The sequence below is a fragment of the Corythoichthys intestinalis genome, chromosome 9, assembly GCF_030265065.1.
Source record: "Corythoichthys intestinalis isolate RoL2023-P3 chromosome 9, ASM3026506v1, whole genome shotgun sequence".
NCBI classification, from domain to species: Eukaryota; Metazoa; Chordata; class Actinopteri; order Syngnathiformes; family Syngnathidae; genus Corythoichthys; species Corythoichthys intestinalis.
Genome location: NC_080403.1, coordinates 10,685,116 through 10,709,151, shown reverse-complemented (window position 1 = coordinate 10,709,151; position 24,036 = coordinate 10,685,116). Strand labels below are relative to the sequence as shown.

Genomic DNA, 24,036 nt, shown 5'->3' with positions numbered 1-24,036 from the left:
TAAATGACCAAAAACACATCGACACAAGTCGTTGACAACAGTCTGTCTCGCGCTCGCCATGTTGAATAAACTCCGCTCTCCTCATATGTTTAGTTCCGCGCACAAGTGCCTCGTCGCTTTACTAACGTCATGTCCCCCCGTCGCTGATTGGTCCACTCCGCTGTGGACTTTGCTGTGGCTTGCTCCGCCCTGGAAATTTTATCCACTGAATGGTGGCCAGACTCAATAGCTGGAACAGCAGTGAGTCTGGTGTACCAGGCTAATTATTTTGGGGAATAAAACTTAACCCTAAGGAGACCTGGTTTCCACTCATGTGGACATCACATTTTGGGTCATATAGGCCAGTGGTCCCCAACCTTTTTGCACCATAGACCGGTGGGATGTGGGCCATTTTTTCCATGCACCGGCAATGTGGCAGAAAATTACAGTAAATGTAAATATAACACAAAGGGGTTTAAAATGAACATTAAGTGCAGGGAAAATGCAACTCACCATATGCCAAATCAACCTTTTTTAACAGCGGCCTTTCCTCAAACTTGAAGGCAAATATCCTTGGTCGCAGGCATAATGAGTTCTTCTCCAATCGTGAAAAGTTCCTTGGCTTTAGCAGTACGGTTTGCTACGAGGTATGATGCCCTCAGTGCATTCGCTTACGTTCCCTCGTGTGCTAGCTTTTTGCCACATAATATGCAGAATGGTCATGATTGTAAGCTCCTCTTCTGGCCCAGCAGGTGGCCTTTTCCTCAAATTAAAGCTGTCAAGACGTCTGTTTTTCTGTCATCTTCGCTAACGTGTAAGGGCTCTTACGGCTACAGAGAGCCATTTTAAGGATACAGGAGCTGCAAAACAAAATGCCACACAACCACCTGAGCTTCCTGTATCATCTTCAATGACAGAACCACTGAGAAGATCTACTCGATTGAGAAAACAACCTGAAAGACTTATTGAAAATGTTTGAAATGTATTACTACATATTAATATGTTGAAGTGCCTATTTGCTAATTGTTCATTGAATTAACTGTTATGGCCATTTGAAAATTTGAATTAGCACGTTACATATGGTATAGAGCACCAATAGCTTAGGAAGAGGGATTCTAGTGATAGCTATACTACAAGTGTCCTATTGAGGACGCTGCCACCATTCTTATGTGCTTGTTACCTTGGTCTTTCCAAGGGAAAGAACAAGGTATTGTTTTACTTGTTGTTCATGGATCAAGTGGTCACATGAGAATAATGGATACAGTAATAGATAATGCCCAATTTCTCCCAGAAAATGATTGCATTTACAAATGCTTTGGTGGTAATATTTTCATTTATTTTGCTTGCAATGAAAACACTCAAAAGAGTATGGGGGGGGAAAAATTAAATCATGATCATTTTACATAAAACTCCAAAAATGGGCCGGACAAAAGTATAGGCACCCTTTGAAAAATCATGAGATGATTCTCTAATGTGTGCACTTAACAGCTCCTGTTACTTAGCTGTGGCACATAACAAGTGGTGTAAATAACTAAATCACACTTGCAGCCAGTTATTATATATTAAAGTTGACTCAACCTCTGTCCTGTGTCCTTGTGTGTACCACATTGAGTATGGAGAAAAGAAACAAGACCAAAGAACTGTCGGAGGACTTGAGAAGCAACATTGTGAAGAAGCATGTGCAATCTCAAGGCTACAAGTCCATCCCTAAAGACCTGAATGTTCCTGCGTCTACCGTGCACAGTGTCATCAATAAATGTCCATGCCCATGCATGACACTGTGGCTAACCTCCCTAGATGTGGGCGGAAAAGAAAAATTGGTTGAGAGATTTCAACGAAAGACTGAGCGGGTGGTGGATAAAGAACCTCCACTAACATCCAAACAAGTTCAAGCTGTCCTGCAGTCCGAGGGTACAACAGTGTCAACCCGTATTATCCGTCGGCGTCTTAATGAAAAGGGACACTATAAAAAAGCCAGGCTGGAGTTTGCCAAAAGCCAAGAGAAAGAGAATCCAAAAACGTTTTGGAAGAATGTTCTCTGGTCAGGTGAGACAAAAGTAGAGCTTTTTTAGGGAAAAGGCATCAACATAGAGTTTACAGGGGGGGAAAAAAACGCTTTCAAAGAAAAGAACACGGTCCCCACAGTCAAACATAGTGGAGGTTCCCTGATGTTTTGGGGTTGCTTTGCTACCTCTGGCACTGGACTGCTTGAACATGTGCATGGCATTATGAAGTCTGAAGTCTACCAACAAATTTTGCAGCATAATGTAGGGCCCAGTGTGAGAAAGCCCCTTAGAGGTCATGGGTCTTCCAGCAGGACAATGACCCAAAACACACTTCAAAAAGCACTAGAAAATGGTTTGAGAGAAAGCACTGAAGACTTCTAAAGTGGCCAGCAATGAGCCCAGACCTGGATCCCATAGAACACCTGTGGAGAGATCTGAAAATGGCAGTTTGGAGAAGGCACCCTTCAAATCTGAGACAGTTGGCCAAAGAAGAATGGTCTAAAATTCACAGTTGTTCGCAGTTATTTTGTCTAAAGGTTGTGCCACCAAGTATTAGGCTGAGGGTGCCAATAATTTTGTCTGGCCCATTTTTAGAGTTTTGTGTAAAAAGATAATGATTTTTTCCCCCTATATTTTGTGTTTTTTCATTGCAAGCAAAATAAATATTATACATTACTACCAAAGCATTTGTAATGCAGGGGTGCTAATACTAGCTTGCCAATTATATCTCTGTGGCTCGGTAGCAAGTGCGCTACGGATCGGTACCGGTGGTTGGTGAACACTGATGTTGGCCACAATAGTATTTGGTACACAAGTACATGACCCTCCAATGTGATGTCCACAGATGTGCATTATGGGTCTAAATATCATTCGATTGTATTTCTATATAATTTCAAAATATATTTTTACGAAGAAATAACATTCCAAATCAATAAAATTATCAAAAATGAAATTAAAATGAATAAAAACAGAAATACACTGGTGATGGCCCCGAATAATACATTAACATTGATTTTTCTTCTTTATTTCATAGTATTTAATAGAGGCGTGCGAAATTTCCAATTCTTAGATTATTCGCGATTCGGCCGTGGAAGATTCGAGAACGATTCACAAATATCCAAATTCCGATTATTGAATTATACCAGGTAAAGCGGAAGTAAAACACAGTCAGTGCGGTCTTTGGGACACAATGAGGAACGGACCGAGAGTAAATATCATGTTCAACTCATGCCGCTAGATAAAAAAACAATCATACCTGACTCCGGCTGACAGCCGCTACAAACAACGCCCAGTTACTAGTTGCTACAAACATACGGCTACAGTAGATATCATATATATGTAGAACTAGATGCAAAATGACAGACGACGTCGGTGTTAGAACATGTATTATTGAAAAGAGATGCGAAATGACTGACTTTCCGGCGTACGTAAAAAACCGCCATCTTAAAGCAGTAGACCTCTCTAGAAGGCTCTGTTGTAGCGAACCTAATTAACTTTTTATCTAAAATACTCCTAAATTGGCAGAATCTTGTCTTGTATCTATCTTTAAATGATGAAATAGTTTTAAAACTTTGACAAAAGTAGACAGAAGGGAAATTGTGGAATAACGGGAGCAATTTTAACAACTGTAACAGTTGATTCACAACATTAAGTTAATTGAATGTAGTTTAAAGCTGCTGATACACAATGGGGACGAGTTTTTTATTTACTGTTATTTTTGTATATTTGTTTACTGTTATATGTTAACTTGATACTGAAATAGTAGTTTGGTTTAGCCTGAGAGGATTTTTGAACAATTTTGGAACTAATGTACAAAACATTAAACAAACAAAAAAAAAAAAAACAAAAAAAAAAGGAGGACGGGGTGCATCAATAATCGTTTTATCCTCGAATCGGAGCCTCTGAATCGTAATCGAATCGTTAGGTGCCCAAAGATTCACAGCTCTAGTATTTAACTTACAGCCTGCCATTAACAACAATACACATTCAATTATTTTAAACTAGGAGGACTGGCTGTGGATTCTCATTTTTCACTCTCGTTTACGGTGCTTCACTGCCAGCCTCTGCCAGTGAAAATTGATTAGATATTCAATGCCATCAATGGCGGCCAGTCAGTTAAATGAGTGCTCTACAAAGGGGTTTTAAAATATAAAAAGTAAAGTAAAAAAGCTGTCCTATTGTGGTTCCTCAATAATCTTTGCCGCATAGAGAATGAAGAGTTTTTAGTCAGAACAGGGCAGGCTCATTGTTTCTCTCAGGGATTTTCTCAGACACACAACTTCCTTAGCGCAAAGGGTGGGGATGAGCAAGTAACTAAAAAGCTCATTGTTTTCCAAATAATTGTGTGTGTGTGTTTTATGAATGGGCTTCAGTTCTTAGCCTGAGAAAGTGATAAGGTTTTGGAAAGCAAGGTGTGGGAGTAAACCTTGGGAGTTCATGTGAGCTATTAGAGTGGCGGCAACGAGCTACTCCCGTCTCGCTGAAACAAGGATTTTGACACCAAATGGACAATTTACATGCTTATTCTGTCATTTCATGTCACATTTTTTTTTTAAATCTCTCAATTGGTAGAATGTAATTCTAAAAATATTCAATTCCTGTAGCCCTCATTTTTGTGTTTTACTTACAGCAGACCAAACAATTGTGTAGGTGTCCAACTCCTGGCCATATATGGCCCACTACATCATTTTTTGCAATAGGCCATTACAAATCATGTGCATCAACTGCCTGATTCTCGAGAATTTGTCCCCAAATAATTGCTTTAATTATGTTGTACTTAGGGCTGTCAAAATTATCGCATTAACAGGCGGTAATTAATTTTTTCAATTAATCACGTTAAAATATTTGACGCATTTAACGCACATGCCCTGCTCAAACAGATTAAAATGACAGCACAGTGTAATGTCCACTTGTTACTTGTGTTTTTTGGTGTTTTGTCGCCCTCCGCTGGCGCTTGGGTACGACTGATTTTATGGGTTTCAGCGCCACTTATTCAACAATGGTGAGCTACTAGTTTATTTTTTTGATAGAAAATTTTACAAATTTTATTAAGACGAAAACATTAAGAGGGGTTTTAATATAAAATGTCTATAACCTGTACTAACATTTATCTTTTAAGAACTACAAGTCTTTATATCCATGGATCGCTTTAACAGAATGTTAATAATGTTAATGCCATCTTGTTGATTTATTGTTATAATACACAAATACAGTACTTATGTACCGTATGTTGAACGTATATATCAGTCTTGTGTCTTATCTTTCCATTCCAACAATAATTTACAGAAAAAAATATGGCATATTCTATAGATGGTTTGAATTGCGATTAATTACGATTAATTAATTTTTAAGCTGTAATTAACTTGATTAAAAATTTGAATTGTTTGACAGCCCTAGTTGTACTATTACTAAAGGTATAACGGTACATGTATTTGTATTGAACCGTTTCGGTACGTGGTGCTCGGTTCGGAACGGAGGCGTACCGAACAAGTTTCTGACGTAATGTAACCCTTACTTTTCGAGGCTGTGAGTCGATCGGGTTGCAGTTTCTTTGTGTAGATTATATTTACTACGTCTTCTCTACTATAATGAGGACCAACACAGTAGGACAGTATAACCCAGAAACGTCAACGGCGCGACAACGTGGCAGCCGCGAGAACGCAGTGAAACGTGGGCGTTAAAGTCAAACAGCCAATGCACACCAGTCGCAGTGCGGCCGCGTGTTAGACGCGTCCCAGAAGCGGCTCAACACGACGTACGCGAAAAGAACGGCAGAGTTTATCATTTGACGCGAGACGCAACCCTCCTGCGTCAATACTACTACCGGTAGCTAGGATTGGGCAGACCTCAAGTCACTCGTGTAAAAATACGGTGGATCCGGTCGATTTTCAAACTAATATGCAATGGTAAACCACTTTTTGAGTCCATCATATCTCTTGAGTGGTAGATCGGGGCACAGTTGACTTTTCTTTGTTGATTTACTGCTGTCTTCTCTGCTATAATGATAACCAACACAGCCCCGTGTTCAATACAAAACCCTCCTACCACAACAAAACAAGTAGGAACTAATATTCACATAAGAACTAAAGTTATACAACATAGAACATACAATATAAATGAATACTACATCACATTTGTAAAATATAAACACATAATAAAATAAATAATAGCCTATTTAAGTAAAATAAATTGAAATGAGCTAAAACAGCTGTAATTAAATAATAAGAATAATGCACAGATCCTGCTTACACAATTAAATTTCATTTCTGTGTGGCGCTTTAACTTGAGAAAATCCACCAATAAAGCTTTTGAAAACATTCATAAGAAAAAGAAATGATTCACTGAGGCATTTCATTTGTAAAATACATGTTAAAATCTTTGTCATTGGGATTGCTTTTCTCTTTAGCACAGGACTTCTTTTTTCTTCTTTCGTTCAGAAAGAAAGCTGACCAATACGCGGGGTCTGAAAGACAAATTGTTGTTGGATTGTCTTTAAATTCCCGCTACTTTTTGAGCAGAATTCTAGCTTTGTATAGGCTAATGTTCCTATTGTTGAAAGCACAAAGGTGTGTAATAAACAACCAGCACATTTATATTTTGTTACATTTTGTTTTCATACTGTACCGAAAATGAACCGAACTGTGACCTCAAAACCGAGGTACGTACCGAACCGAGATTTTTGTGTACCGTTACACCCCTAACTATTACAAGCATTTTTTTTTTTTAAATTCCTTTTTTGGGGTAAAGTACAAAAAGTCCATTTTGAAGAATTCATACGGTGAGTGTGTTTCGGTCTGTGATGCACTACCCTTTCACAATTCTCTCCTATCTTGTTTTAATTAATGGTGTAATGATACTGTGTCGTGCGATTTTCATAGCTGACAGAGCTATCGGTATCATACCTGCTTGTACTTTTTTTTTTGTTTTTAAATAAGTACACAACCAATTTAAACTGTGGCCTTTTCAAGAAAACGTGCAGGAGTAATTGTCAAGAAATAAAAACTTTTCTGGAACCTATCAGATGGCAATTCCTACCCTATGAATTAAAGGTTTAAAGACTCGAAATTGTCCTGAGGTGTAAATTTGAGTGTGAATGTTTTTGTCATTATTATATGCTGTGCAATTTGCTGGAAACCAATCCGGGGTTGTACCACAGCTCTCGAGTCCGCTCCATCTCACCTGCGACCCTAACAAATTCAAGGATTACATTAGGTAGATAGTTCAATAGACATATTAAAACAATACAAAGTAACTACAGCTGTAATAAAAATAATACATTTTTAAAATTGTACTGACAATCTGGAGCCTTATATTTCGCTTTTCTCTCTCCAGTCGGATCGATACGATGGATCGGCTCCTGCTGCTTCACCTAATGCCGTGTCCTGCGGTGGGGACGGGTACGATGTGGTCGACAGCACACCGGATCCTCAGCGCACAAAACAGGCCATCGCCCAACTGCAGCAGAAGATTCTCAAGCTCACGGAACAAATCAAAATCGAGCAGACGGCACGTGACGACAACGTGGCCGAATACCTTAAGTTGGCCAATAACGCGGACAAGCTGCAGAGCGTGCGGATCAAGCAGGTGTTTGAAAAGAAGAACCAGAAATCCTCGCAGACCATCCAGCATCTGCAGAAGAAGCTGGAGAACTACCACCGCAAGCTCCGTGAAGTAGAGCACAACGGCATCCCGCGTCAGCCCAAAGACGTGCTACGTGACATGCACCAGGGCCTGAAAGATGTCGGTGCCAAGGTGTGTGCTTTCATTCATTTTATTTAAAGGCATGGCTTCCAAGTGACGGGACTGACTTGTTATTATATGATAAATCTCTGATATAACTGAGTCAAGCGCTCAGTTTACTTTTCAGATTTTCAGCTGCATATTGATTAATGAAAGATAATAAACTATTTAAGAGCTTGATTAACTAATCTTACAGATAGGCCTCGCCTCGGTGACTGCGAAAACGGAAGGCGAAGACTTAAAAGTTTTGATTTCGGCTGATCGAATGATTCGATTGCAGCGATGGCTCCACAACCAAATGAATGGAACACGCTCGTTCCGATGAAGTCAGCACACGTCACTTTGGGCATGCGCAGTCGCTGCTACTAAATATTCAAAATGGTGGATTTACTGTTTTTATGATATTCTTAACGTAGATATATTTTATGTTCATGTTTTTGTACCTTTTGAAGCAAAAGGAAAAAAAAACAGTGGATGCCGTTGCTTCGAGTGGGTGGGTATGCTGTCTTCCGGGCTAAGGAGGTTGTTGTCAAGGAAGTGCATCATTGGCTGTCGCCTTGTGAAACTGCACGGCTGCCTAAGGCCTGGCATGAATACTACATCGAGGTCGAAGTCTTGACACAATCGAGAACCGGAGACGAGAGCGGGGGGCTCCTCGAGGCCACCTCCTTTTTAAAACGTTTGCCATGATCCCAGTATTTGACATAACACAAAACACGTAGCTTACTCACTTCGTCATCCATCCAAAGGTCTTTTTATTTTCGGACTTGTTTTGCCCATTCTTCGCGGTGAACAGGATCTTTTGGAAATCTAAAAAGCCTCACGCCACGTTCCCTGGTGTAGCAACAAAAGCAAAAAAATAATTATTAAAAAAAAATCCCGTATGTCGTGTTATTCTGATCACACACAAAAACAGGTTGCATGAGGTAGTGTAAGACATTCAATCAAGGCTAAAATTTTAGAAAAATAGAAGATATAAATTAGCTCCACCCCTTCTTTTGGAAAGCTGTTTATATTATAAATACTGTTTATTAAAACAAATGTACCCACAGTTACAAGAGGCTGCAATTCAACAAATAATACACTCCAAAATGAAATTTAATTTTCTTTTCATCCGTTTTGATTTGGTCACTTTTAATATTTTGTAAAACAGTAGTAAAGTAAAATGTCCTCCAAATCTGGAATGACTTAGTGAGTCAATATTTTTTAAATTTGTATTTTCTTGCCATCCCAGGTGACAGGCGGCCTCTCCAGCATTTCCCAAGCTACTCACTCTGCAGCTGGCGCCGTGGTATCCAAGCCGAGGGAATTCGCTTTCCTCATCCGCAACAAGTTTGGCAGCGCCGACAACATCGCCGCCCTTAAAGATTCTCTAGACGAGACGGCGGGAGACGAGAGCGTCTGCTCCGGGGGTGTGAGGACCCTCGGCGTGGGGCACCTGCAGTCCAGTCCAAAGTACGGCAGCGAGGATGACTGTTCCAGCGCCACCTCTGGCTCCGCTGGGGCTAACAGCACGACCGGAGGCCCCGGGGGTCCTCCCAGCTCCAGGGGCAACACACTCGATCCTTCTCAGGCGTCGGGATTCGACGCTATGCTCCATGAGATTCAAGAGCTGAGGGACAACCAAGGTCGACTTGAAGAGTCCTTTGACAACTTGAAGTCGCACTACCAGCGCGACTACACCATGATCATGGAGGCCCTACAAGAGGAGCGATTCAGGTAATACAGCCCACAGTAAATGGAAAGGCATAATCCTGCTACTAGTGTGTCTTTTTTTGCACTTGTGTGAGTACTTAACAGTGCGCTTAGAAACTACATATCGTCTACGTATGGAATTCATTGGTGTCAATACTGCATTGCAGGTGTGAACGCTTGGAGGAGCAGCTCAATGATCTCACCGAGCTGCACCAGAATGAAATCCTCAACTTGAAGCAGGAACTCGCCAGCATGGAGGAGAAGATTGCCTACCAGTCCAACGAAAGAGCCAGAGACATCCAGGTAAGCGATACTGGCGGCACCCTTGTTAAACAAACAGTGAGTCACCTACAGTGTGTAACGCTCTTGTTTTGTTAGCTAACTTGAACAATAGCGGAAAGCTGTCAGGTGGCAATGATGTCACACTTGAACCAGAAAATCATGCCACTTTCCCAGTTTTACCTACCCTTATGAGCTAGGACAGATTTGACATTAGAAAGAAGTATCAAGGTACAAATAAAAAAAGTATATTCAACGATACTTTTGCATAAAACTTTGCATAAAACTTTATAAAACTTACATTTTCACATTGAAACTACAATCTGTATGTGACCCTTAAAGCAAGAATTATATTACCTTTTGTAAAAAAAACACACTGGCAAAATAAAAAAAGATGGCGGAAATGAACTTCTGTCTTTAAAGTTTGTAAGTTGCACCACTCATACCAGGGTTCATGCGGGCAATTAAAAAGCATTAAAAGTCATTAAATGGATTTTGTCAAAATTCAGGCCTAAAAAGCATTTAACTAAATGTTTGAGGCATTAGAAATGATGTAAAGTTGACGGTTAAAAAATCTTTTTTTTTTTTTTTAACAGTATTTATTAGAGTTGTCTGATATTATCGGGTTGCCGGAATAAGAGAACATAAGATCATGACAGGATAAGAGATAGGATACTATCGGCTACCTGATAATATCGGCCGATAAATGCATTTTAAAATGATATCGGAGAATATTGACGTCAGTTTTTCATTATCCGTTTTGGGCCAATATGTATGTTGCCTTCAAAGTGAATGTAAAAGATTCTACCTTTGTATTAGGGCTGGTTGCAGTTCAGCAAAGCAGTTATGCTTATTGACCATTAGATGTCTCCAAACTAAGATGCTTGGCATTTGTTATGTGAGCAGACCATTTGCATTAATGGTGCAAAAATTAAATGAATAAATCATTGAAAAAATAATGAATTATAAACTCATTACATACCTCATTCACAGAACTGAAGCGGTGTGCCTTTGTTGTTATTTTGAGCCAGAAGCACTGTATGGGCCATATTTGATCTGGCAGTGCCTTACTGGCACTTGAAAAAACTGATGTTTGCACTATTTTGATTTCAACAACAAAATAATGGTGCAATTTTGGTACTTTTTCCATAACTTCAAATGCTTATTGGGAAAACCTTCAAGATATTTCATTTGTCATTATAAAAGTATCCAGTGGGGAATCACAGTACAATTAGCCATAATGTGTTAAGTCCACAACTGCATATATCGGCAATGGTTTGATATCGGAATTGGATTTTTGGAGTTAGAGATTATCGGGATATCGGTTAAATTGTCGTTATCGGACAGCTCTACAGTGGAGAGAACAAGTATTTGATACCCTGCCGATTTTGCTCGTTTTCCCACTTGCAAAGCATGTAGAGGTCTGTAATTTCTATCATAAGTTCTCTTCAACTTTGAGGGACGGAATCTAATACAAAAAAAAACAGAAAATCACATCGTATGATTTTTAAATAATACATTTGCATTTAATTGCATGAAATAAGTATTTGATACATCACAAAAATCGAACTTAATATTTGGTACAGAAACCTTTGTTTGCTATTACAGATACCAAACGTTTCCTGTAGTCCTTGACAAGGTTTGCACACACTGCAGCAGGGATTTTGGCCCACTCCTCCATGCAGATCTTCTCCAGAGCCTTCAGGTTTCAGGGCTGCTGCCGGGCAACACGGACTTTCAGCTCCCTCCATAGATTTTCTACCGGGTTTAGATTTGGTGACTGACTAGGCCACTCCAGGACCTTAAGATGCTTCTTACGGAGCCACTCTTTAGTTGCCTTGGCTGTGTGCTTTGGGTCGTTGTCATGCTGGAAGACCCAGCCACGACCCATCTTCAGGGCTCTCACTGAAGGAAGGAGGTTGTCAGCCAAGATCTGGCGATACATAGCCCCATCCACCCTCCCCTCAATACGGTGCAGTTGTCCCGTACCCTTGGCAGAGAAGCAGCCCCCCAAAAAAATGATGTTTCCTCCTCCATGTTTCACGGTTGGGATGGTGTTCTTGGGGTTGTACTCATCCTTCTTTTTCCTCCAAACACGACGAGCCGAGTTTAGACCAAAAAGTTCAATTTTGGTCTCATCCGACCACATGACCTTCTCCCATTGCTCCTCTGGATCATCCAGATGGTCAGTGGCAAACTTCAGACGTGTCTGGACATGCACTGGCTTCAGCAGCAGGACCTTGCGTGCGCTGTAGGATTTTAATCCATGACGGCGTAATGTGTTTCCGATGGTTTTCTTCCAGACTGTGGTTCCAGCTCTCTTCAGGTCATTGACCAGGTCCTGCCATGTAGTTCTGGGCTGATCCCTCACCTTCTTCATGATCAGTGATGCCCATGAGGTGAGATCTTGCATGGAGGCCCAGAACGAGGCAGATTGACCGTCAACTTGAACTTCTTCTATTTTCTAATAATCGCTCCAACAGTTGATACCTTCTCACCAAGCTGCTTGCTTATTTTCCTGTAGCCCAGCCCAGCCTTGTGCAGCCTTACACAGCTCTTTGGTCTTGGCCATTGTGGAGAGGTTGGATTTTGTTTGTTTGAGCATGTGAAGAGGTGTCTTTTATACAGGTAACAAGTTCAAACAGGTGCAGTTACTTCCGGTAATGAGTGGAGAACAGGAGGGGTTCTTAAAAAAGAACTAAGAGCTGAAATATTTACTAGTTGGTAATGTATCAAATACTTATTTTATGCAGTTAAATACAAATTTATTATTTAAAAATTGTACAATGTGATTTTCTGGATTTTTGTATTAGATTCCGTCCCTCACAGTTGAAGAGAACTTATGATACAAATTACAGACCTCTACATGGCTTGCCATTGGGAAAACCAGCAACATCGGCAGTGTATCAAATACTTGTTCTCCCCACTGTACGTAAAATTTGTGTGTGTGAAACTATCTGCAATTAGGCGTGGGCATTAAAGTAGCATTAAATGAGATTTGCTGATACCTGTAGAAACCCTGCATACGTCAACGTTGCAAAGAACATTTATAGGATAGAGATCTTTATTCAAATAAATTGACTTTTGATCATTTTGATCATTATGGAGAATCAGCACCCCCGGATTGCCGCCTGTGGCATTTAGCAGCTAATGTCTGCGATATAGTGAAAGCTGCTTGATCACTATTTCAGGCTATTTTCTACTTTTCCCCCCCGGTGTTAATTAATATTCAAAAAGGAAGCTCAAACACAACTATGCAGTGCAAATCTTGAAGTGAAAGTTCCTGAGGTGAGTTTATTCATAATTTACAAAATATGACAGAATTTTTTTCTCCTAACGACAATGATTTAATGGGGATAGACATGGCCGTTGTTACACTTTTAAGTTTAAATGGCTTTATTGTCATGGTAAAAAATTAACACGGCACATTCACACGAGTTGATGATGACCAAAACTCAAGCCAAGTCACTCAGCACTCAGACTGGCTAACATTTAGCCACTTGACAGCCAGCAGACTCTTCACTGTCAATCGCGGATGCCAGCGTGAGTCACTAGGTCAGCCTTTTCCTTAAAAGGCCACAAACGTGGAGTCAGGTTTGGCGACCTCCAGTGGAAACTTAGAGTAAATACATGTTATTGTATTTATTAATGCAACTAGAACATTTTTATCTGGATTAATCGACGCGCTAATGAGTAAAACCATTTACATGAGTTCAGCCTCTAAAATTGTTGACCCCGTGATCTGGTACGTGCGACCCACAGGAGGCGCTGGAGGCATGCCAGACTCGCATCTCCAAGATGGAGCTGCAGTTGCAGCAGCAACAGCAGCAGGTGGTCCAGCTGGAGGGTTTGGAGAACGCCACGGCACGGACGCTCCTGGGAAAACTGATCAACGTGCTTCTTGCTGTCATGGCTGTGCTGCTGGTGTTCGTCTCCACCGTGGCCAACTGTGTGGTGCCGCTGATGAAGACGCGGGGCCGCACGCTCTCCACGCTGCTCTTGGTAGTCTTAGCCGCCTTCCTGTGGAGGCACTGGTACGCTTTCGCCGAGTATCTGCATCGCTTCCTGCTGCACCCCAGATGACGTGACGGTGTGCGGGACTTAAAGCTTTTCCCGCCACGATGTGACTTCTTGTGCGGCGGCCCGCTTTTACGCTGTTTCATCACACGAGAGACGATACGACCGCTCCACACCCAGTCTTTGGTGCAATCGTGGCTTTGAGAGAATCGCACACTTTATCTCTCTCTTCTGAGTCATTTTGTTTACACGTGGACCACATTACATTATTGCTTTTAACAAAACCCCTCAACATTGTTTTGGGCGTATTTATTTTTTAACCATCTGCTGACGTCCACATTTTTAAATTTTATTTTTCCATCCATCCATCCGCCCGCTCGTCCTTTTTGACTTTTCAAATCTTGTGACCAAATCTTCCCCGATTTAAGAACTGGGCGTTTTAACAACAGCGCCATACACTGGCTCAAAATGATCACAAAAACTTTGTACGGAGCAAGCAAATAGAAGTTTTACTGCTGAAGATTAATGAACTTAACATACTTGAAAAGCACTCCAAGTGCTCAAAGACTCAGTGCTTCCGTACTGTTTCTTTTTGTGACAATGAAATAGTCAAGGCTTGTGTTTTCTTTTTAAAGTCCAATAAATTCTTTTAAAAGGTGTAATTCAATTGAGTCAGTCATGTTCATTTTACAGTGAAACAGGCATCCAATGGAACCTCAAGTGCCCAAATACTCTTCATGCTATTATTTCAATTAGAAGTACCAGAAAGCTTTTAGAAAATGCCAGTTATATATTTAGAGAAACACTTTTGCAGCACAGCATGCACACAAGTACAGATGGAGTCAAATTACTCAGTGGCTAGAGGTTGGTCATGGAAAATACAGCATCGAGCTGGTTTTCAAAAATGTGTTGTAACCGCTTACTGGAAAATTTGCAACTGTAGCACTAATTTACAATCCAAATCTATTATAAACTTGTAAAATGTACAGTAAACCCAAATGGAGGCAAGGTTAATACAGGGTTCAGCAAGTGAAATTGATAACAAAACCATTTTATGGCCACTTAGAATTCGTTCTATTTCATTCCTCCTGACCGCCAGAGGGTACACATTTACATTTTTTCCTTTGCCACTTTGTTTCAATACTTTAATACCTGCAAATTTCCTGAAAAGACTATGAAGACTAGCAATTTTAAGACATATCCCATGGTAACAAAATTTGTCAGTTGGGACTCAAAATTTTGCATATTTATTGGTTTGTCCTTTATTAAAGGTGATTTCTATCCCTTGAAAATAGTCAGGGGACTGTAGAGTTAATATAAGGCCTTGATATAGTGTTATCAGATGAAATGGGAATAATGAAAATTTTAATATAAGGAGCACTAATGCTGCATTCATGGGGTGTCATTAAATGGTAAATACTTGAGTCAAAAACTGATAGCAAATGACACCCAAGTCATTTTCTAATGGAAAACTGGCAACTTTCCCCAGTGCAAAAAGACCTTCTGCACCAGACCTTTAGCTTAAGTAAACCACAGAAAAGTTAGGATCTCCCGAATACAGTAAATAGTATCGGTGGGGTAATCTTCCCAAAGGTATCATGGTCATATATACACGCACACACCAGCATTTTACAATATCTAAGCAATAGACAAAATCTACAAAAGTTAAAGTTTTATTGACAATATAGAAATATAAAAGATTCACTCTATATCCTTCCTCTTCCCTCTTTTAGCAGCAGCTTTCGGTGCAGGTTCTTTTTCAGCTTTACTCTTGGCCGCCTTAGGTTTGGGCTTAGTCTTCTCTGCAGCCTCCACCTCTTTGGGCTTCACTTTAGTCTTCACATTCTCTTCAAGGTCAACAGCCTCAGCAGCCATACTAGCTTTCAGCTTTTTTGCTGGCGCCACCTTGGAGGGGGGAGCTTCTTTTTTGGATTTCTTTGAAACCTTTGTAGCCTTCAACACAAAGTTGCATTAAAAACAGTAATACCTTTGTTTGATTGGTCCGTTTAGCATATACCAGGCAAATTGGGGATACAGATTGAAAGATTCAGATTAAAACTGAGTCAACCGTTTCCCTAAAAAAAGCTAATCTCTTCTATAACAGTGTACATGTTAAATGGTGCAAAAACTGAACTCTAGTAGCAATAATTAGTTTTTTCCTAGATAAACTTTCTCACCTCTTTCTTTGGAGATTTCGGTTCCTCCGCTGCAGTTTTCTTTGTGCCAACTAAAAATAAAGAAATACATTTAACAATAGTTACAAGAGGTTTGAATAGTTTGACTTACCAGCTTTAGTCTTTGGTTTCTTTGGAGCCTTTTCCACATTTGGATCCACATTCTCTGCTTTTGCTTTGGTCTCCTTGGTTTTTGCAAGCTTCACACATGGAAAAAAACATACATGATTTCCCCCTCAATTCTGAGCTCAACTCTTTGGCTGTCCTTGATGTGATAGATATCCAATCCATTTGAATTGGGAGAAGCTTGCAGCAAATACGGTAATCACCCTAAATGGCAGCCAATGAGCTTTAACAGTGCCCACAACTGCACTGGTAAAGGTTCAGCAACAGTGCCAAAAAGGAAATTATCTAAATTCACTTAATTTGTGTTCCCTGGGCCCCAACGATCTATGTCTACATCCCTAGAATATACAAACTAAATTTCATTCTGAGAGGCTACATAACTGCGACATAGCAACTTTAGTTTGTGTCCTCCTATGAACAAAGTGAGATTTTGAGACCCCTCTCCGGGCAGTCTAAAAACACGGTACTTAGGCCTGTCGCGATAAATTATCGCACACTAAAATTTGTTATCTAATGAATTATTGAGATATGTGATATTATTGCGCCCCCCCCCCCAATTAAAAAAAAAAAATTTTACAATAACAGTGAGAAAACAGTATATATTAATAGATCAAGTACACCCATTTAAACGCGATAAGAAATCAACTAAAAACAATAGACCATGCCACAAGTAAAAGACAATATTAATACCGTACAGAAACAATAAAATGTGTTTTTCATGAAAATACAATTGCAGTCAATAACAAGCGCTTAGGCAAATGAAAACTTTCCCCCTCATAGCTTCTGCAATGGTGTTCCATAAGGATGCAACGGTACAGATAAGTCACGGTTCTGTACGATTTTCGATACGGGGGACACAATTTTTTATCTGATTCAGTACATTTAATGCTCTGAAAAAACTTTTTTGCAAATGAGCAAAAATTGCCATCATATAAACATGCATTTTAGTGCATAATATCTATATGCTTACTTACTGATCTGAAGAAATTTATAAGAGTGCTGAGAATATTTACTGTTTGTAAAGTGAGGCGGGGCACACTTGATTGCTACAGCTCTCAGCAGCTAGGTTTACTACAACAACACCGGCACGCCGGAGATGGTCCGCAGTCAACCAGGAGCACTGACACGGCCGATATACGTTGAACAATAGGATATAATGGGAACGATTGGCTCCGGCGCTATTTTTGCCGGACCTGGAATGAAGATGCATTTTGCGCAGTTGGTAACAAGGAATCCTAACTTTTAACAGCATGTCTGCCGCACGTGCACACGCACATGCATGCGAGGCGATAAATCGCAGCGGAAAAATTACCGCCTTCATTTTATCATCGTGCGATAAATTGCATATTGCGACAGGCTTAACCGTACTCTGCGAAGTCAGTTACCTGGCACAGCCAGACTATTCTCCGTATTTTTCAAACACTGAGAAATAGTCTGGGACCCAGCCCATTATCTGCCTCTCGAGCAAGGTACAAAATCAATCGTCCAATCAAATTAGTTTGTGTGAAGTGTTCTTAACTAGTAACGTCACTCTTGCGCGCCGAAAGTCGTGTCTACAACAACATAGATGGCGAACGGGAGAGCCGAGTATGTTCCAATCCGCGGTAAAACCAGTTTTGAATTACCAAAAACACATCGAAACAAGTCATTGACAACAGTCAACATGGCTCACGCTAGCCATGTTGAATAAACTTCTCCATTCTCCGCTCACGCCAATTACTTGTCGCTTTAAAAACGTCACGTCTGCCCGTCGCCGATTGGTCCATTGCGTTGTCTGTTTGCTGTGGCTTGCTCCGCCCTCGGAATTTGATCCGCCGGACGGTCACCAGACTCAATTGCTGGAACAGCGGTGAGTCTGGTATAGACCCTACCCACGTGACGTCACAACTCCTTCCTCCTGACTGGTGCCGCCCAATTGTCCGTCAACACATCATGTTTACCTGTTACGGCTACGTACATTCCTCCTATTTACGACGCGTTTTTCTGTTCGTTAACATTAATAATCAAAATGGTGAAGGCGTGTGTGGCGGTCGGTTGCAATAACAGAGAAGATAGACAGAAGACAGAGACTTGAAGTTCTACCGGATTCCGAGAGAACCGGAGAGAAGAGAACGAGATGGGCTGCTGCAATTAGACGAGAAAACTGGGCTCCAAACGATTACCACAGATTATGTAGTAGTCGTTTTATATCTGGTAAGATGCATTTAATATATATTTAGAGGGTTTTGGGCTGACAACCACAATTAAGATCATTGCTAGGCTAATCGCCGACAACATACACGTATGTATGTAGTGAGAGTGCTATCGCTAAACCACAAACATTAAAAGCCCTAACTCCATTGACAAACGACATGAAATACATTAGACTTGACAGTGGATGTTAGCAATAACAAAAGATTTTGAATTGAAAATTTCGTAACTCACCTTTCCAAGCACAAGATAGATTCCTGCCGAATTTTCGTGGACGAGGACCTGTTTCACCCAACCAGCAACGAAGTATTTATAAGCCTCCAAGCTCTTAAATTTTTCAAACTTTCGTGAGAATAGGCTGATTTTGTGTGGACAAGATAGTTGTACAGTTCAGGGTAGCTAGCAGATGTCAGGCAAATACGGCGGAGACAGCGGGTCGAAAAACATCGATTTAGGCATCAAATATGGATCTGGCGAATGGATAAACTGAAGCTTTTCCACATAACGCCTTTTATGCAACGCATCAAATGAGTTTACGGCATCCGAAAGCACCGGGTCTTCCATGAAATGCATTATAAAATTGCTCGATCAATTGAGACCATTGATAATACAGACACAAAATGACGGACAAGGGGGCGGAACCATACAGCGAGCACGTGATTTTGTGACGTCGGTGGGTAGGGTCTATACCAGGCAACGAAGTCAGCACAGTCAAGCACACATTCCAAACAATTAACTATTCTTCCACTAGATGGCAGCATTAACCTGTGCCAAAAATCCACAGAAAAGACCTTTGAAATGGGCCCCATATCAGACGCAAATTTATACAAAAATGAATCATTTGTGCTGCTATCATTTAAGATTTACAATTCTTCAATCTGATGTCAGCCAGCACCCCCATTTTGATTAAAAACTGCATCAATTGTTTATGCTTCGTTTACAATCGTTTCATAGATATTGAGATTTACATATAACAGCACAAACGAAGCATAAACAATTGACACAATTTTTTAGTCATTTTTTAAATCCAAATGGGGGGGGGCTTGTTGACCTCCGACTGACCTGTAATTGTAAATATCTTAAATGATAGTAGCACAAACAATTGAAATTTTTTATATACATTTGCGTCTGATGGGGTGCCAACTTCAGAGGTACAGAAAAGTTTTGCATTAACCGAATTCAGCAATGTGGGTGGAGTAGCATTACTTCAAAATATTAATCATGAAAAAAAATTCTCAAGTAAAAGTTCTGAAAATATCCAAGCTATGAATAACTGCTTACAACCAAGAAAAATACAATAGAATAAATTTTGGGTTTAAATATTTTTTCATGGTTTTGAGCAATCTGTATTAAAGTATCAGAATAGTTTTAAAAACAATACTTCACTAAAGGTCAAAATTCAAATCTGATTTTGTACACCACTACACTCATATATATTGTATGAATTATACAATTGCAACAGCCAACACATGGAGAATGTAGAGCAAATGCACGTTATTTTCTTACCTGTACGTATCTAATAAGTACCGTGTGTGAGTGTTTAGTGAAAAATGCTGATGAGATGAAATAACCAGTAGCCAATTGAATAAACTACCCTTTTAGGTTTATACATTTGTAAATCTGACATTAAAGGAGTCAGTGTCTCGTCGACCATGAACCTCACGTCAATGATCACTCCATTACATTAACCACTTAAACTTGCAGTTCTATGATCACGCGGCGTCTTTAAAGCACCGTAAAACATTTTGACAGGACTCAAAAATGGGGATTTTAATCTCTACCCGTTTTTATTTGGCACCGTTTGACTATGGAAAACCAGAGAAATGAGCCTTCTAGTTTCACAATAGGAAATGTTTTCTACACTAGAGGGCACTCATGCTCTTTGGACAAAAAAATGCTTAATTTCTGTAGATTTCTCCCTCTCGTCGGAATGTTTTTATTGTGTGTATTTTGTTGACTTAATGTGGTTATGTAATTATGTTATAGCACAGTATAATAGTTCATATAGATAACAGGTATTTTTTTTTTCAACATCTTAAGCAGTTATTTATTACTTGAGTATTTTCACCAAATACTTGTATTTGATTACATTTTTTGGATGACGAGTAATATTTTAAATTTTTGCCTACTCACCCTAACCCACCTCTGGTCATGTGACCAGTGTCAACAGCGTTAGAGTAAAACAGTTATTTTTTTCAGTAGCGAGTAATCAAATTACTTTTCTCATCTTGGCAACGCCATTACCGTTACTCAGGGTGTAAAGGCGTGCGTCACTATGAGTTACTACGTTGGTTGAATGACGCGAGAAAAGTCTGACGGACACTGACTCAACATGGAGACAAAAGAGCAGAGCTGGAGTGGGGAGGAGGCCAGAGTTGTGACGCCGTAGCAAACGTGACACTAGGTGGCTCCAATAATACATGACTGTAGCCGATGGCCTACAAACTACACCCACATGATGCTACGATAGATATCACATTTACATATACATATATAGAACTGGATGAGAAATGACACTGTGGCGTTAGCACATGTATAGGGAACTAGATGCAAAATGATAGACTCGCCGGCGTCAGTAAACAGCCGCCATCTTAAAGTACTTTTCAGGAAGGCTGTTGTAGAGAACCTTCCTAGTGAACCTAAGTAACTTTTTTTAATCCAAAATACTCTTAAATCGACAAAATCTTGATTTGAATCTTTAAATGATGATAGTTTTAAAACTTTCACATGTCGAACGTAGACAGAAGGGAACCGAGGCAATAACGGGAGCAATTTTAATAACTAACAGTTGATTCACAACATTAAATGACTTCCAAACATAGCAAAGGTTACTATCTACTTATCGCATCATCTGCAATACCCCTGTGTCTAAGTTTAGGGTAAAGAATTGGGCTAGGGCCAATTGTCCCAAAACCCTTTGAACTTCATAGTGTGACTCATGTATTTTTGGGAATGAAAAAATAAACATGAAAAGTAACACCAGTTTCTTTGCCAAGTAACTAATTACCCTTACATTCAGGTAACAGTTACTAACGCAAATAGTTTTTTGGAGAATTTAACTAATTAATTACTTTTTTTTTTTTTTTTTAAGTAAGATTAACAACACTGCATGTGACTATTGTAGCATCTGATTGGTATAATGAGTCATGTGATTATTGTTGCGATATCTCATTGGTGAAACTGGTAGAGCCACTGTGGGCATCTGGCAAAACTAAAGTAAGATCTAATATGTAGAATAAAGAGGGGAAAATATGACAACTCTAGTAAGGGCCAAAGCAGCGGAGTTGGGTTTCTTCAAATCTACTCAAGTAAAAAGCATTGGCGTGGTAAAACTAAAGTATGTTTTTTCCCTCCAAAAGTTACACAACTTAATAACTCGTTACTACCCACCTCTGGAATTCAGTATCTGTACTTTTGAGTGATAAGATTTGCCAAAATGCCAATGACCATACCCGAAATTTGCCGTTAAGCCCCGAGGTGACAGTGGAGTTAGCAGGCCGAACCAAGGTGCCGTTCTCCAGGCCTTTCAATAGGGCTTTCCGGACATGGTAGTTGAGGCGAGAGGGGTCCGCGGCCGGGTAATTAAGTTTGATGAAGTTCAGGATTGCCTGTTTGGAGACCCCCTTTCTGGAGTCGAGCTTTTTAAGCGCTTCTGACACCATGGTGCTCGTCACGGGATGCTTGGACAATTTACGCAATTTCTCCAAACCTAAAGTTTATAAAACAAATAAAATGGCATAAGAGTTACAGCTCTGTTAAGGCCGACGAAGTGCATTTACTTGTTTGTATTTACCGGACTTCCTCTTGACTTTCAGGGTTGGCGTGCCACTGCTGGCTGGCTTTTCATTTAGCGTAATGGTTCGCCTTTTAGGAGGCATCGTTTCTGTTTAGAACCGGATTAAAGTGAAAAGAGGTTTCTGACGTTTTAAATGAATTTTCTTAACCCAAGAGGCAGCAGGTGAACATAATCAAGGACCAGCTGACCAGTTCCCAATCAAGAAGCTTCCGGAACACGTGACCCCAGCACACGGAAAACGCCGAAAAGAATAATTGTAAAAAATAAAATATAATTCAACACAGATATTAATATGTACAATCAAATTTGATCTAAGTACGTTTTCTCAGTTTAACGGGCCTTTTTTTTTTTTAAACACAATTATTTCATTGTCCAAACACAGGAAGATGTTTGACAACGTGACAACAACAATGTAATTAATAACAACAGCAACAAAAGCAAATAAATAAATTAAAATCAAATGTAGGAATATACATGTAAAATCCAATGAGATTTCAAACAAGTTTCCACAATTTTTGTGATTGTATTTAACATTTACAGTCACAGACTTTTAATTAGCTATATAATAGGTTAAAATCTCATCTAGGATTGAAGTGAAAAGGATGATAATTATAAAATATTTTTTTATAATAATGTAGAATGCAATTTAAAATATGACTGTGTGAATGTGAGCAGTTGTTTGCAGTGGTGGGATGTAACGCAGTAAAAGTACTTTGTTACTGTACTTAATTTTGTGTACTTTACCTGGGTACAAATATGAAGTGGTACTTTTTACTTTTAGTTCACTACATTTTACAGCACATAACTGTACTTTTTACTCCTCTACTTTTCAAATTGTCGCTTGCGTTACTTTTGTTTTTTTTTCTCATTGTGAATTAATAGTTTCGTTTTCATGCCTTCAGTGCAATGGATAAGCCCCGTGCAACTATACCCTAGTTAAGCACTATAGAGGCAGCAACACGAGTACAAGCAAGATTAGGTAGGTGAACAAGATATTGACCAATAAAAACCGACAGTGAGAGCACTGCGTCTTCAGATGGGTGCTGCACATTCTTTTACAGTAGGTGGCGGTATGCTAGCCTGGAACTCCAGACTTACCGCTGTTCCAGCTATAGAGTCTGGTGACCGTCCCGCGGATCAAATTCCCATGGCGGAGCAAGCCACAGCAAACAGACAGCAGAGTGGACCAATCAGCGACGGGCAGATGTGACGTAGGTAAAGCGACAAGAAACTCTGGCATGAGCAGAGAACGGAGAAGTTTATTCAACATGGCCAGCGTGAGACAGACTGTTGTCAATAACTTGTGTCGATGTGTTTTTTGGTCATTTAAAACTGAATTTACCGCGGATTGGAACATATTCTTGGCTCTCCCGTTGGCCATCTGTGTTGTTGTGGAGACGACTTCTGACGCGCAAGAGTGGCACCATTAAGGAGCTGGGTCCCAGACTATTCTCACAGTGTTTTAAAAATACAGGGAGAGCAGTCTGGCCGTACCGGGCAAGCAGTATGCATCTGATATGCTTGCAATCCGCTATTAATCTTTAAATAAAGTTTTGGAGTTTTTGAGCATGTTAAGCTTCTGTTTACCGTGCAGTCAATTGTATTGCTTGTTTTTTTCCAATTCTGCACCGTTTTAAATAAAACTGAGCAGTCATTGAATTTTCTGGTGATTTTTTGAATATTCACTCAGATCTCTGGATGCATGTATATTAAAAAAAAAAAAAAAAAAAATATATATATATATATATATATATATATATATGTATGTATATTACATTTTTTCATTAAAAGAAAATACATTTTTAATTGTAAATTTTGAAGCAAGTTCTTTTGTTCTTTTATTTAAGTACATTTCTTCTTAGATGCTTGTACTTTTACTTAAGTAAATTTTTTGCACCCGCATCTGTACTTTTACTTACTTAGCAAAAAAAGTGAGTACTTCATCCACCACTGGTTGTTTTTCTAATAAGTGGCTTGCAATTGACTGGCAACCAGTCGTGTGTAAAATGGACAAACTAAAAATTGTTCATACAGA

General features: G+C 39.8%; 2 protein-coding genes across 4 annotated transcripts in view; one reads left to right on the top strand and one right to left on the bottom strand.

The window, feature by feature from the left end:
- Positions 1-14,430, top strand: part of tmcc1b (transmembrane and coiled-coil domain family 1b) — a 38,004-nt gene extending 23,574 nt beyond the window's left edge. For 2 of the 3 annotated variants that reach the window (XM_057845882.1, XM_057845884.1), the window contains 4 exons: positions 7,317-7,736; positions 8,959-9,443; positions 9,587-9,722; positions 13,461-14,430. In XM_057845882.1, the coding sequence (XP_057701865.1) occupies positions 7,317-7,736; positions 8,959-9,443; positions 9,587-9,722; positions 13,461-13,781 (1,362 nt within the window). In that variant the 3' untranslated portion in view covers positions 13,782-14,430. The remainder of the gene's footprint in view (positions 1-7,316; positions 7,737-8,958; positions 9,444-9,586; positions 9,723-13,460) is intronic. The other variant, XM_057845885.1, reaches the window with a different exon arrangement.
- On the bottom strand, positions 14,076-22,171 carry LOC130921687 (protein B4). The gene is made up of 5 exons (XM_057845886.1): positions 21,999-22,171; positions 21,658-21,914; positions 16,002-16,089; positions 15,893-15,942; positions 14,076-15,668 (listed from the first exon to the last, which is right to left on the bottom strand). The coding sequence occupies exons 1-5, from the start codon at positions 22,081-22,083 to the stop codon at positions 15,417-15,419; spliced, it is 732 nt and encodes a 243-aa protein (XP_057701869.1). The 5' UTR covers positions 22,084-22,171; the 3' UTR covers positions 14,076-15,416.
- Between the last annotated feature and the right edge of the window lie 1,865 nt (positions 22,172-24,036).